The sequence below is a fragment of the Gadus macrocephalus genome, chromosome 13 (assembly GCF_031168955.1).
Source record: "Gadus macrocephalus chromosome 13, ASM3116895v1".
NCBI lineage: Eukaryota > Metazoa > Chordata > Actinopteri > Gadiformes > Gadidae > Gadus > Gadus macrocephalus.
The window spans coordinates 3,607,481-3,622,685 of NC_082394.1; the positions used below are offsets into that span (position 1 = coordinate 3,607,481).

Here is a 15,205-nt window from a genome sequence, read left to right on the forward strand (position 1 = left end):
AGCATGCCAGAGGGTGCAAGTTAAAGGGGTTTTGAACACTGGCCTTTCTTAGTTGGTTGACTTCTGTTGGGACAGTGTGGTAATACCTTTTACAGCAACACTGTCCCAACGAACGTAAAGGGGCAACACAGGCCAGTAGGCCACACCATTGGTTCTTGTCGGCTGTTTTCGGGGAAAGTCAAGTCGGCCAACAGCTGCTGTTTGTTGGGGCCATTGGAGCCCCAATTACCCCACACCTGTTCCTTAAATAGTGCACCAAATAGGACCATGGTACATAGGGAATGTGACATGTGTGCCCGTTCAGAGACTGCCATGTCGTCGTATTGATTTGATAGTTAACGAGAGAACGTTCGTAATGAATGGATCAAATATTAAAATGCAGCAGACGGCAGGAAAACAGCTGCTGCTGCATAATAAGGCTTTGACCAGTAGAGGGCGAACCCCACACTGGGAATAGACCAGTAGGGGGGGGTAGAGCAACATGCCTCACGCAGAGCCAAACAAACGAAACTGGACCAGAAACTCATTCATTATACAAACGGGAGACAGATACAGCTGCAGGTCTACTTTGACATTATATAGCTTTATACATATATATCATTCTTAACACTTTGGTTTTGTTTAAACAAACTATATTTCAGGCTCTATGATACAGTCATGTTTTTTTTTTTTCTTTAGAAAAAAAGTGTTAAATTAAAGCAATTCCAATTTGATGAGAAAGAGAATAATGGACGAACATCATGTTCATGTTCAGCTACTGTACAGGATCCACCATGGCCTCAATCAGGTCCTCGGCCAGAGGGTGTGTGCGGTGTGTGGTGTGTGGTGTGTGGTGTGTGGTGTGTGGTGTGTGTGTGTGCGTGTGTGTGGACAACAGGGCAGTTCCTAGGTCAGCCAAATATTAATCACTAGAAGACTTCTCTAGTGAGCTACTGTTGGTGTTGTTGGTGTTGTTGTTGTTGTCATGGGGACCAGGTGACTCCACACTAGTTGTCCGTTCTGTTGCTGCGGTCGTCGTTGTTGTTGTTGTTGTTGTTGCTGCTTTGGGGGCGGGGTCTTTGTCCCCCGTGGGGGCGGCGGGGGCGGGGCCCGGCCGGGAGGAGCTGCTCTGATAGGCCGACGTGATCTCGGCTAGGCGCTCGGCGTTCGGCTCCCACTTGGCAAAACCGGCCGCGTTCTGCAGGAAGAACACGACCGTGCCGTGGACCGCCTTGTAGTACATCTCGTCCCTGGAGGGGTAGTAAACACTGGTTAGGACTAGTCATCATACTAACTAACACCACCGTGGACCGCCTTGTAGTACATCTCGTCCCTGGAGGGGTAGTAAACACTGGTTAGGACTAGTCATCATACTAACTAACACCACCGTGGACCGCCTTGTAGTACATCTCGTCCCTGGAGGGGTAGTAAACACTGGTTAGGACTAGTTATCATACTAACTAACACCACCGTGGACCGCCTTGTAGTACATCTCGTCCCTGGAGGGGTAGTAAACACTGGTTAGGACTAGTTATCATACTAACTAACACCACCGTGGACCGCCTTGTAGTACATCTCGTCCCTGGAGGGGTAGTAAACACTGGTTAGGACTAGTCATCATACTAACTAACACCACCGTGGACCGCCTTGTAGTACATCTCGTCCCTGGAGGGGTAGTAAACACTGGTTAGGACTAGTCATCATACTAACTAACACCACCGTGGACCGCCTTGTAGTACATCTCGTCCCTGGAGGGGTAGTAAACACTGGTTAGGACTAGTCATCATACTAACTAACACCACCGTGGACCGCCTTGTAGTACATCTCGTCCCTGGAGGGGTAGTAAACACTGGTTAGGACTAGTCATCATACTAACTAACACCACCGTGGACCGCCTTGTAGTACATCTCGTCCCTGGAGGGGTAGTAAACACTGGTTAGGACTAGTCATCATACTAACTAACACCACCGTGGGCCACCTTGTAGTACATCTCCTCCCTAGAGGTAGTGTTAGTAATAGTTGTAAACACTGGTTAGTACTATTTAGTATACTTGTGGATCCAGCCCAATCCTGCTTAAATATTATATCCCAACATTGCAGCAGTGTTGTAGTAAACACGGTAGGCCTGATCGTAGGATACGTGATTTGTATAAAGTAGCAATGTGTTACATCTCAGCTAGCTCATAGCTGTAATAAACCCGACATATCTGTAGTCAAGGCTGAGTCAAAGTGATCCTCCTATAACTGGTATAACCAGCCTGCACCTCTCTCCTTAATCGTAAACAAGAATCGTACCACCCAGTCAGACGAGCTACGCTAGTTCACGTCACTAAGTGGCACAGCCAGTTAAGGTTTTAGATCCAGGAAGTCTCTACGAATTGCCCAATCTCACTCATGCAACTTTAAACATGGTATGGTTCGTGTTTTATGATACAAGTAGTATTAGTGTAGTTCTAGTAGTATTAGTGTGGTTCTAGTAGTATTAGTGTGGTTCTAGTAGTATTAGTGTGGTTCTAGTAGTATTGTTGTAGTTCTAGTAGTGTTGGTGTAGTTCTAGTAGTGTTGCTGTGGTTCTAGTAGTGTTGTTGTGGTTCTAGTAGTGTTGTTGTGGTTCTAGTAGTGTTGTTGTGGTTCTAGTAGTGTTGGTGTGGTTCTAGTAGTGTTGGTGTGGTTCTAGTAGTATTAGTGTGGTTCTAGTAGTATTGTTGTGGTTCTAGTAGTGTTGGTGTGGTTCTAGTAGTGTTGTTGTGGTTCTAGTAGTATTGTTGTGGTTCTAGTAGTATTGTTGTAGTTCTAGTAGTATTGTTGTAGTTCTAGTAGTGTTGTTGTAGTTCTAGTAGTGTTGTTGTGGTTCTAGTAGTGTTGGTGTGGTTCTAGTAGTGTTGTTGTGGTTCTAGTAGTATTGTTGTAGTTCTAGTAGTATTGTTGTAGTTCTAGTAGTGTTGGTGTGGTTCTAGTAGTGTTGGTGTGGTTCTAGTAGTGTTGGTGTGGTTCTAGTAGTGTTGGTGTGGTTCTAGTAGTGTTGGTGTGGTTCTAGTAGTGTTGTTGTGGTTCTAGTAGTATTGTTGTAGTTCTAGTAGTATTGTTGTAGTTCTAGTAGTGTTGGTGTAGTTCTAGTAGTGTTGGTGTGGTTCTAGTAGTGTTGGTGTGGTTCTAGTAGTGTTGGTGTGGTTCTAGTAGTGTTGGTGTGGTTCTAGTAGTGTTGTTGTGGTTCTAGTAGTATTGTTGTAGTTCTAGTAGTATTGTTGTAGTTCTAGTAGTGTTGGTGTAGTTCTAGTAGTGTTGGTGTGGTTCTAGTAGTGTTGGTGTGGTTCTAGTAGTGTTGCTGTGGTTCTAGTAGTGTTGGTGTGGTTCTAGTAGTGTTGGTGTGGTTCTAGTAGTGTTGCTGTGGTTCTAGTAGTGTTGTTGTGGTTCTAGTAGTGTTGTTGTGGTTCTAGTAGTGTTGTTGTGGTTCTAGTAGTGTTGGTGTGGTTCTAGTAGTGTTGTTGTGGTTCTAGTAGTATTGTTGTGGTTCTAGTAGTATTGTTGTAGTTCTAGTAGTATTGTTGTAGTTCTAGTAGTGTTGTTGTAGTTCTAGTAGTGTTGTTGTGGTTCTAGTAGTGTTGGTGTGGTTCTAGTAGTGTTGTTGTGGTTCTAGTAGTATTGTTGTAGTTCTAGTAGTATTGTTGTAGTTCTAGTAGTGTTGGTGTGGTTCTAGTAGTGTTGGTGTGGTTCTAGTAGTGTTGGTGTGGTTCTAGTAGTGTTGGTGTGGTTCTAGTAGTGTTGGTGTGGTTCTAGTAGTGTTGTTGTGGTTCTAGTAGTATTGTTGTAGTTCTAGTAGTATTGTTGTAGTTCTAGTAGTGTTGGTGTAGTTCTAGTAGTGTTGGTGTGGTTCTAGTAGTGTTGGTGTGGTTCTAGTAGTGTTGGTGTGGTTCTAGTAGTGTTGGTGTGGTTCTAGTAGTGTTGTTGTGGTTCTAGTAGTATTGTTGTAGTTCTAGTAGTATTGTTGTAGTTCTAGTAGTGTTGGTGTAGTTCTAGTAGTGTTGGTGTGGTTCTAGTAGTGTTGGTGTGGTTCTAGTAGTGTTGGTGTGGTTCTAGTAGTGTTGTTGTGGTTCTAGTAGTGTTGGTGTGGTTCTAGTAGTGTTGCTGTGGTTCTAGTAGTGTTGGTGTGGTTCTAGTAGTGTTGCTGTGGTTCTAGTAGTGTTGGTGTGGTTCTAGTAGTGTTGGTGTGGTTCTAGTAGTGTTGCTGTGGTTCTAGTAGTGTTGTTGTGGTTCTAGTAGTGTTGTTGTGGTTCTAGTAGTGTTGTTGTGGTTCTAGTAGTGTTGGTGTGGTTCTAGTAGTGTTGCTGTGGTTCTAGTAGTGTTGTTGTGGTTCTAGTAGTGTTGGTGTGGTTCTAGTAGTGTTGTTGAGGTTCTAGTAGTATTAGTGTGGTTCTAGTAGTATTGGTGTGGTTCTAGTAGTGTTGGTGTGGTTCTAGTAGTGTTGTTGTGGTTCTAGTAGTGTTAGTGTGGTTCTAGTAGTGTTAGTGTGGTTCTAGTAGTGTTGCTGTGGTTCTAGTAGTGTTGTTGTGGTTCTAGTAGTGTTGTTGTGGTTCTAGTAGTGTTGTTGTGGTTCTAGTGTTGTTGTGGTTCTAGTAGTGTTGCTGTGGTTCTAGTAGCCTTGTTACTAGTACCTCTTGCAGATGTGCTGGCTGCCCGAGCGGTACTCGTGTTCGTAGGCCGACACGGTGAGCTGGTGCCTCAGGAAGCGGCTGGCCTCCAGCCTGATGAGGGCCGGGGTCGCGGGGTCGCGCCACTCAGGGACGAAGATGATGAAGGAGAGCGGCTCGGTGGAGCTGTCCAGGAGCTCCTGAAACACACACACACACACACACACACACACACACACACACACACACACACACACACACACACACACACACACACACACACACACACACACACACACACACACACACACACACACACACACACACACACACACACACACACACACGTTTTAACCTCTTTATGTCCGCAAGTCATAATAAATGTACATAAGGACATAAATGATACAGATACAAAATATTGCACACACAAACGCGCACACACACACAAAGACCAGGGGACTACAGACTACAGAGCAGGGACCAGGGACTGGTGGAGATTAGATCCCAGCCTCACCTCAAAGTGTGTCACCATGGCGTCCATGAGCTCCTCGCTGAAGGGTGGGTTGGCCTCGAAGGAGCCGCTGGCGGGACGGAAGCTGAGGAACGGCCTGCAGACGGGATCGGAAGACATCAGAAGATCAACTCTATTCATCCCTCTGATATGACCCACTGGGGTATTTATAGTTGATATATTTATAGTTTCTTATTTTCGGAGAAGGGGAGTTTCTTTATTTTTGCCATCTTGTAAGTTTTGAATTAGCAATGACGTTTGACCTCACGAAACGCTAGAATGTGTTACCAGAATGTAATGTACACCTCACCACTAGAATGAGTCTAGAACCCATCACCCTCTAGAACCCAGTCTAATTCCAATCACCCTCTAGAACACAATCTAGAACCCATCATCCTCAAGAACCCATCACTCTCTAGAAACAAGTCTAGAACCTATCACCCTCTAGAACCCAGTCTAGAACCCTGTCTAGAACCCATCCCCATCTAAAACCCATCGCCCTCTAGATCCCATCCCTCCCGGTCCAACGCCCTGGAACTCCTCCTATTAATTCATAAACCGCCTTACCCTCGAGAGCCGAAGAAGCCGTCGGTGTCGGGGAAGGCGGAGCAGAACTGTTTGAAGTAGCAGTTGAGAGGAGACGCAAAACATTCAAAGGAAACGCCAAACTGTTTGTTCAGCGCTTCAAACACCGCCACGGGCAGCGCCCCCTGCAGGCCCGTCCCCTCGTTGACCCCACTGCCAAACATGACCTGAGGACCGACAGTGCAGCGAGTTCAACACTACTGGTAGTGACAACAGTACGCTTGGTAGATGGCTGGTCGATAGCCAGCTAGCTGGTAGATAACTAGCTAGCTGTTGGTAAGCCATATAGCTGCTGGTTAGATAGCTAGCTGGTGGTTTGCTAGTCAGCTGGTGATTTGGCTAACTAGATAAATCTAACTACGGCATTAAAAACCTTTGTCCAAACCAAACCTTTACAAGTTCAAACATAACCCAGCATTCCAAATAGGTTTCAGAATTCTGCCTTTATTCCGTTACTTTTCATTTGATAACCTGTTCCATTAGATAAGATAAGTTAGCTAGTCGACTGCCAGTGTTAGCTGAGGAGTTAGCGGAGTAATCACCTGGTAGCGTTTGATGAGACACCAGACTCTGGACAGGAACTTCTCAAAGCGAGCGTCGTCGATACAGCTGTACCGGTATAGCAGCTCCTACACGCAGACACCCGCGCGTTAGTACAGTACTGCAGTAGTACTCATGGTAGTACTCGTAGAAGTAGCACTAGTCACTTGTTCAGAGTTCCCCTAGACTTCGCATAGCCACCCCCCTCTCACTCACTACTTGCATGTAGATCCTTGCACTTAAAAATACTTGGCATCATGTAGCGTCTCATCCTAGCTATCTCTGTTGCATACGGGGAATGGGTTAACCTAGTGATGGTTAGTGCTTGGCACTTGGTTCTATGAACATACTTATCGTACCGACAGTGATATTGTTGTTTCTCTTTCTTCGGAAAAGGGTACTACTAATTGTAAGTCGCTTTGGATAAAAGCGTCTGCTGAATGCCCTAGATATAAATGTAGTACAGTACAGCCTTAGTACTCATAGTAGTACTCGTAGTAGTCGTGTAGTAGCAGCAGTGTCACTGACCAGTTTGCTGAAGTGTCCTCTGTTGATCTTCACCATCTCTCCCTTGTAGCGCAGGCAGGCCACCTCGTTCTCAAAGTGGAGCTCCACGCGGGGCTGGGGGGGCGAGGGCCACGCCAGGCGGGCCGGGTAGCAGTACACCAGCCGGTCCTGGACCTCCGGGGGCTCACAGCCCTCTACACACACACACACACACACACACACACACATGAGGCATAACGTGTGTGTGTGTGTGTGTGTGTGTGTGTGTGTGTGTGTGTTTATGTTTATGTTTATGTGTTTGTCTGTGTGTGTGTGTGTGTGTGTTGTGTGTGTGTGTTGTGTGTGTGTGTTGCGTGTGTGTGTTGCGTGTGTGTGTTGCGTGTGTGTGTTGCGTGTGTGTGTTGCGTGTGTGTGTTGCGTGTGTGTGTTGCGTGTGTGTGTTGCGTGTGTGTTAGACTCCCTCCTCAAGATTGATTTCTTCCTTGCTAATTAAGGGAGTTTTCTCTTGCCCTCTTTGGGGCTTGGGTCAGGGGGGGGGGGGGGGTCATAAATAGTTGGCCTTTTAAGCCCTTTGAGACAGTAAGGGTAATTAAGGGCTATACAAACAAGTTGAATTGAACTTGTGCCAATTTCTGATTTCTGAATCGTGTATTGCATTTGAAGGGATGATTATATGCTGGCGATCGGAATCGTATATCAGCGATCGGATCGTATAACGGCGATCGGAATCGTATACCGGCGATCATGACTTGACGATATGAAAATCCCAACGCTGGCCCCGCCCCCGTGGTCCTACCTGAAAGGTTGCATTCCTTCATCAAGGCGGTGTGGGCAGCCTTGAGGCGCCGGCTGTACTCTGCAGAGATGTGGTAGATCTTGGAGCAGATTCCCTCCACCGAGTCCTTAGCCACCGCCGTCACGTGAGGCCCGCACTGCTTCCGTAGGTGATCCAGACGGTCCTGCAGGACACACAGAACACAGTGACCATCACACACGGTACAGTACACATCACACAGTACAGTAAACATCACACAGTACAGTACACCTCACACACAGAACAGTTAACATCACACAGTACAGTACACATCACACACGGTACAGTACACATCACACAGTACAGTACACATCACACAGTACAGTAAACATCACACAGTACAGTACACCTCACACACAGAACAGTAAACATCACACAGTACAGTACACCTCACACACTACAGTAAAAATCAAACAGTACAGTACACATCACAGTACACATCACACACAGTACAGTACACATCACACAGTACAGTACACATCACACACGGTACAGTACACATCACAGTACAGTACACATCACAGTAAACATCACACAGTACAGTACACCTCACACACAGTACAGTCAACATCACACAGTACAGTAAAAATCAAACAGTACAGTACACATCACAGTACACATCACACACAGTACAGTACACATCACACAGTACAGTACACATCGCACACAGTACGGTAAACATCACACACAGAACAGTTAACATCATTACCAGTCATTATACAATTCATTCATGATTCATTCTTTCTTCTCACTTTAATCTAGCTTTTATCCAAAGCGTTTTACAATTTTGCCTGACATTCATCCACTCATGCACACATTTACACACCGACGGCGGAGTCAACAATGCAAGGCGACAGCCAGCTCGTCTGGACCAGTCAGGGTGAGCCGGGGATCGAACTAGCAGCCTTGCCGTTACAAGCCAACAAGCTCTACCTCCTGAGCTACTGCTGCCCCACGTGTGGTCACATTGCAACAGATATCGCAGAGAGACAAAACATCGCAATACGATTGTCCTCCGATGTCGTGCAGCCCTACTTCTTACCATGTAATCCTCCTTGCTGGCTGAGTGGTCGCGGCGCAGCCAGCTCATTGTGTCTTCAGTGTTCCACTTCACCACCTTCCTGCTGTCTTGGGGGGCATTCCTACAATGGAGGGGGAGGGGGGGGGGTGTTAGCCATCAGATGGATATAGCAGCTGTGGACAGCGAGTGTAGACTGCTGCTGTAGCTAGCTAGTGTAGCTAGCTGAAGGACTGAGTTGGTGTTGCAATTGACTTAAGCCAGCTGGTGCGGATAGCTTGTGTAGCTAGCTAGCTGGTAGCGCTAATAAGTGTAGCTTGCTGTTTGGTTAGCTGGTGTAGCTAGCTGGTACCCACCTGGAGTCAATCATCTTCTTGGCGGCCTCTGCATATCTAAACAGCTGTCTCCTGGCTTCTTCCTTATACTTAATGCGAGACAACCTAAGACACACACACACACACACACACACACACACACACACACACACACACACACACACACACACACACACACACACACACACACACACACACACACACACACACACACACACACACACACACACACACACACACACACACACACAGTTAGAAATACCGTCATACTATGATCATCATACTAGGATCATCTTCTTTCAATTGGAGCAAGACACAGACAGACTAGTACCTGATTGGAATGTCATTCATCACTTCTCTGAACATGGACGGGGAGATGACAGGGTCACAGTCGCTAGGCAACAGGGGGTCCCCCCCCTTGTCGATCACCTTCCTCTCCAACAGCCAGCGGTTGAACGACTCCCTGGGAGGGTCGATACCTGGACAGGAAGTAAACGCCCAAACAGGAAGTACAACTATTAGAGAACTATTTGGCCGAGGTCCCGCCTTTCTCCCCAGTTGGGGTTTATTTGGGTGTAGTTCTACCTCCTCACCAGTACGGTTTCAGTCCAGGTTAAAGTCCTTTCTAACAAGAGGCGTTTTATTGCTCGGTATAGTTCAAGCTTCTCCTAAGCTGAGTTTTTTTTGGTTGTTACATTTACATTCAAAGAAATTAGCAGACTCTTTCATCCAAAGCGATAATAAGTACATTTGTCAGAAGAAAGAGAAACAATAATATATCTCTGTTGTTACAGTAAGGATGTTCATTGAAACAAGTGCCACGCACTAACAATCACTAGGTTAACCCATTCCCTGTACACAACATAGCTAGCTAGGATACGATGCTAAGTGCTATTTTTAAGTTCCAGGGTGTACAACATACACTTAGTGGGTAGGAGGGCCGGGAGGGGGTGTCTACGCAGAGTCACGGTGAACTTTGAACAAGTGAGTCGTTTGAGAAGTGGTGCTGAGGGCCTACCTTCTCTCTGGTGGCACAGCTCCAGGTAGTGCTGACGTAGCTTGGTGACCAGCTGAGCTCGATGCAGCTCCACCTCCGGGTGGGGGGGCAGCTGGGGGTCCGGGGGCCTCTCTCGGATCACCGCGTTGGTGGGGATGTCCAAGTCCCAGTAGACACTGACAGTGGAGACAAAGAAGACACTTAACACAGCAGAGACTCGGTCGAGACTCCACACAGTACAGACGCCCTTTAACTAAAGCAGTAGAGACCGTGTGTACTAAACATAGCAGAGCTCACCAGAGTACAGTCATTATAGGTCGAAAAACAGTGGAGACACTAAACTCAGTAGAGCGGGAGAGAGAGAGAGGGGAGAGAGGATTCGTCTGTGTGCTTACACTGCAGGTCTGTATGGTGCAGGGGAGGGGCCAGGAGCTACACTGGGTGCGGATTGGCTCTGCTTGTCCTCAGGGGCGGAGCTCCAGGGTTTAGCACCCGGGGTGCCTGGGGTGCTGGGAGTGCTGGGAGTGCTGGGGGTTGCCGGTTGGCTCTGCTTGTCGTCGGGGGCGGAGTTCCAGGGCTTGGCCCCCGGTGCGCTGGGGGAGATGGGAGTCGTCGGCTCGACCTGCAAGAAAAGGTCAATTTCAGTAAGAGATATATTTTTATCATCAGTGTGGTTGCAAAGCAAGCAAAAATATGTACACATGTTACTCCTTCACTACATTTCCGTAACTTTCTCCTCTGAAAGTTTTTGAGAGACACCCAACCAAGAGCAAAAAGTTGGGCATTTAACCATAAAAGACATTTAACCATTTGTTTGTTTAGGGATTAATCATTATTTAATATGAAAAGGGAAGGGAGCAAAAACTTTAAACCCAACCCCTCCTAACGTAACCATTTGGGAGATGTCCAATTGGGCCCACATTTGGTAACTGGAAGTAAGCAGGTGTCCAGAAGCTGTCATTTGGGATCAAACCTAAACAGCCATGACCCCAATCCCAGTAGGCGAGTTTTTCTGAAACTGGTTATTTGGTCCTTGTTTGACGTGCTGAACCAGTTTAACTTAAGGGGCCCGCACACCGCGTGCCGGCAGCACACAACCTATCAGAGGCTTCGATCCTCAGACGCCAATGCTCTCAAGACACTGTCAGCGCAGGTCCAAAGGCTTCCAACACAGCTGAACAAACGGAAAGGATTGCTTCCGGAACTCGTCCGAGTCTCCCCAAACGTTTTGGATGGCCAACGGTTGGGCCAGTGTGTAGAACCCTTTAAGGACTCTGAAACAGGATTTCTGGGACTTATTTGATGGCTGAGCAGTTTTTTTCCTCAAGGAATCCATGAGTTGAGTCTTGATTGATTTTTCTCTACCTTGAAAGGTTTGGAAAACCTTTAAAATCTGCATCACATGAACTACAGATTGAAATGACACCAGATTTGGGACACATGCTCCTTAATGGAGCCCGACTTTTAGGCACTTCGTTTTTCGATTGAGTTAAAAAGGTTAAATTATTGCTAACTTTTTGTCAAGTCAATTTTACTGAAGGAACCGGTGTAACATTTCAATCCCCTGTTGATCAATAAACAAATTGATTGTTCTGAACAATACCTTGGCTCGTTTAAAATTGTTAGCCTCCGCCCCCTGCTCTTCAGATATCCTCCTCTTCCTCTGCCCGTTGCCTAGGTTACAATCTGCTCCTTCCTCCGGGGCCGCATTGAGACCTAATGGATCAGACTACACACACACGCACGCACACACACACACACACACACACACACACACACACACACACACACACACACACACACACACACACACACACACACACACACACACACACACACACACACACACACACACACACACACACACACACACACACACACACACACACACCTTGTGGTTAATTATTTTGTATAGCTATAGTAGTTATTGCTGTGAAGTTTAAGTTAGGTGATAGTTAAAGCTGTGCAAACGGTAGTTGATAGTTATAGTAGTTAATGTTAAGTTGAATTTTAGTTTATGCTTAGAGTAGTTGATGTTGGTTGAGTTAATGCAGTGTAGTAAACAGTAGCCGATAGTAATAGTAGTTAAAGCTCTGTATTTAAGGGTAGGTGCTAGTTATGGTGATAGTTAAGGCTGTGAAATTAAAGTAAGTTGAGTAATTTTAGTTAATATTTAATGTAAGTTGATATTTATAGTAGTAATGCTGTGTATTTTATTTTATTTGAAAGTTACAGTACTCAATGCTATGTATTAAACAGTAGTTGGTAGTTAGAGTGCTGTCAAATTAAGTCAGTTGATAGCTATAGCGGTTAATGCAGCATAGATAACGGTTATAGTAGAAACAGAAACAGGAGACCCAGTATCTTCCATTGAGAACATGTTGAAAAAGCAATTATCCATGCAGAGAAATGACCCGTGAGCTGAAACGCACACAGGTCAAGTTGGTGTTCCCAGACCAAGTGAAACACAAAGTCCTGATTCTGACGGGGGCGTTATTCTCGTGTCTTGCGGTTGAAAGGCCAAGTCAAACAGTAGGTGGGTGTGTGTCATTTGGTAGCTAGTAGCTGCCAGCTAGTGGATGGCTGCTGGTTAGAGAGGGGGTACTCACGATGACGTCGTGCTGCCCCAGGACCGGCATCTCCCACAGGGACTGGTTAGTGAAGCGGTTAAAATAATATGGACGGTTCTCCCGCTTGGACCAGCACCGACCCCAGCCTGCCTGCAGCAACTCATCTACACACACACACACACACACACACATTCACTATGTTAACTGTGTGTGTGTGTGTGTGTGTGTGTGTGTGTGTGTGTGTGTGTGTGTGTGTGTGTGTGTGTGTGTGTGTGTGTGTGTGTGTGTGTGTGTGTCTCTACCTGGCAGCTCGGGGCCTTTGGAGGCGCTGGTAGGGGAGAGGGGCGAGCCCTGTGAGGGGGTGGAGCCAGACGGTGACAGGGTCACAGGCCCCTCCCCCTTTACCAAAGTTGGACTCTCGTTGGACATCTCAGCGGCCCTCAGTAAAACAGCTGCAGAGAGGGCAGAGTGATGCTAACCTCGAGCTAAACAGCAGTGGAACACTTCCACACTCATTTTATTTTCAAACCAACTAGGTGAGGAATGAAACAGTAATTACAAATAAATAGTTAGAAACTAATTGGACAATTTGGCTTTAGGTGGTAGACGGTTCACTGGGATCTCCTGGAATCTGCTTGAGTCTGGAGGTCAGCCTGGTTCAACTGTTGTCCAGTTAATATTAGAATATTTCCCAGTGTATTTACTGCTAGCTTACCCAGTAATGCTTGGATGTGCATACATTTAATAATAAACAACTACATACAACAACCCTAAACTCTGTATAACTATAATACTATAGTTTTATATAATACTATAAAACTATAATAATTAAATAATAGGGTTACCCATATTACCCATACACACTCGATTCAAAGTCATGTAAATAATGTCAACTCATGTAAATAATGTAACATGTAAGCCCTAGGGAAATAATGATTTGTATGTGGCGCTCAGGGGGCGTGGCTCTCCCAGCGCGTCATCGCCGTGTTTACCTGTACTTGTGTATCGTATCTTATACATTAGGATACTGTTGGGTTGCTTATTCGGGTCACTTTTAAGCGGGAAGCCCACTCTAAGACTGTTTTCTGTCATTACTATGAGTAAGATTATTCAAGTATAGTGATCTCCATTCAGCGGTCACGTCATGGTTTCTAATGTTTATCAAGGCACAAGAAGCGACACTGTAATATCTATCCTGTCGCTTTCATTCAAACTGCACACACCTGATGCACTGAGTACACATAATACACAATAATAATAATACTACACAATACAACAAAGACGCCAAGTGACAGATGCCTTGACACACAGGGCTGGGAACGAAGCGATGGAAACGGAGAAGGCGGGAGTAGTTCACACGAAACCATTTATTTGTCCATTTCAGTTTGATAAGGGAATAGTGTTGAGTATAGGTATCTAACATTATTGACTGATGAAATCGGTTATAATGCACAATATAATGGTTTATTATCATGGATGTGTACGAAGTGGCGGAATGATCGCAGTGACATGGACGAAGGCGTTAGTACTACGCATGCGCCGTGCGGCGCGGAGCAGGGTTTAAAACAAAGGCTCCGTCGCTCCGCACGAACAGAGCGGAGAAAAGCCGCCAAGCTGCCACACTTACCCCGGACCAAACCTCTCTATCGAGGCGTTAAAATAAAGCCAGGGAGAGACACTACCGTGCCATGTATGTTTTTAACGTGTCCGTGTACACCCCAGCGCACAGGACCAACCGCCGTGGACGTGAAGCTTGGCGCACTTTGCCCGTACACAAAATGGCGGTGCCGCCCCTAACGACAAACCGCGCCGACTGTTTCGTGTTTTACTGTTATCTCTTTATTTACGGAACGGCGGCCCGGCAACCTCCGCTGCGATCACCCGAAGCGCAAAACATCCGTCATACACACGAGTGTTGTGGCGGCTCCGCGGCGCGGCTGTCTCTTACCTTGCGGGGTTAAGTAGTTGATGTGTAGTGGATTGTTGCGGGCTCTGCTGGTACCGTCGGTCCTCCTCCCTCTCCTCCCGCCTGCTCAGACATCTTGTACAGGGCACCGAGGCGACCGCACTGCGCACGCGCAACTATTTCTCTGTGTTTGGTAGAGACGTGGAGCGACCAGGCCGCCATTTGCAGCGGGGCACGGAGGATGCCAGTGCAGTTGGCCCCGACATTTGACTTTAGGTTGTGCAGCTTGATTGTCATCAAGACACAGTTTTGATAGCAAGGCCGTGTTCAGTGGAAAGAAAGAGTCAGCAGAGCTACTGCTCCCAGTGTGTTTATTTAGCAAACACAAATGGAACCAAAAACATTATGGAATGCACAAAGTGAATTTCTGGAATAATAATCCATCATTCTATATTTACTGAAGAATATATCAATAACAATGTATTCATTTTCAATTAACTTGTTTTTCAAATATTGTAAATACGTCTGTTACAAGAATTCAATTCCACATAACACCTTCATTAGGAGATTGAAAATCACTGTCTAATATAATAGTAATAAAAATGAATAGACAATGTTACGTTTATAATGATAATAACATATGGCCAGGTTGTTTATCTCTCTTCTTGCACAAAAAAGCCTTAAAATATCAATCTTAACTAGTTTACCTAAATATTTTTACCCAGTTAGAAGAGTCCTACTGGAGGGAAATGGGGTGATGACTAATCCAGACTTTCTAACCTCTCTCTCTCTCTCTCTCTCTCTCTCTCTCTCTC

At 46.1% G+C, this 15,205-nt stretch overlaps 2 protein-coding genes across 3 annotated transcripts in view; one reads left to right on the plus strand and one right to left on the minus strand.

Moving 5' to 3' along the window:
* Nucleotides 1-15,205, plus strand: part of pltp (phospholipid transfer protein) — a 103,844-nt gene that overhangs the window by 80,565 nt on the left and 8,074 nt on the right. The window lies entirely within an intron of this gene.
* Nucleotides 563-14,590, minus strand: pcif1 (phosphorylated CTD interacting factor 1). Of its 2 annotated transcripts, none has more exons than XM_060068653.1 (16): nt 14,433-14,590; nt 12,787-12,936; nt 12,524-12,648; nt 11,518-11,643; nt 10,310-10,536; nt 9,936-10,090; nt 9,249-9,396; nt 8,939-9,022; nt 8,607-8,706; nt 7,547-7,709; nt 6,772-6,944; nt 6,246-6,332; nt 5,686-5,870; nt 5,122-5,215; nt 4,632-4,807; nt 563-1,229 (listed from the first exon to the last, which is right to left on the minus strand). In XM_060068653.1, exons 2-16 carry the CDS (start codon nt 12,911-12,913, stop codon nt 902-904), a joined length of 2,298 nt encoding a protein of 765 aa, XP_059924636.1. In that variant the 5' UTR covers nt 12,914-12,936; nt 14,433-14,590; the 3' UTR covers nt 563-901. The 2 variants fall into 2 exon arrangements, with proteins under 2 accessions (XP_059924636.1, XP_059924637.1); XM_060068654.1 differs by lacking the exon at nt 563-1,229 and adding an exon at nt 1,836-1,893.

Bases quoted from the DNA above. Each gene is read 5' to 3' on its own strand.
- pcif1 (XM_060068653.1), bottom strand. From the start codon at position 12,913: ATGTCCAACGAGAGTCCAACTTTGGTAAAGGGGGAGGGGCCTGTGACC. The intron at 9,023-9,248 runs GTACTAGTCTGT...TGTGTGTCTTAG, and splicing joins ATGAATGACATTCCAATCAG to GTTGTCTCGCATTAAGTATA. The intron at 4,808-5,121 runs GTGAGGCTGGGA...TGTGTGTTTCAG, and splicing joins CCATGGTGACACACTTTGAG to GAGCTCCTGGACAGCTCCAC.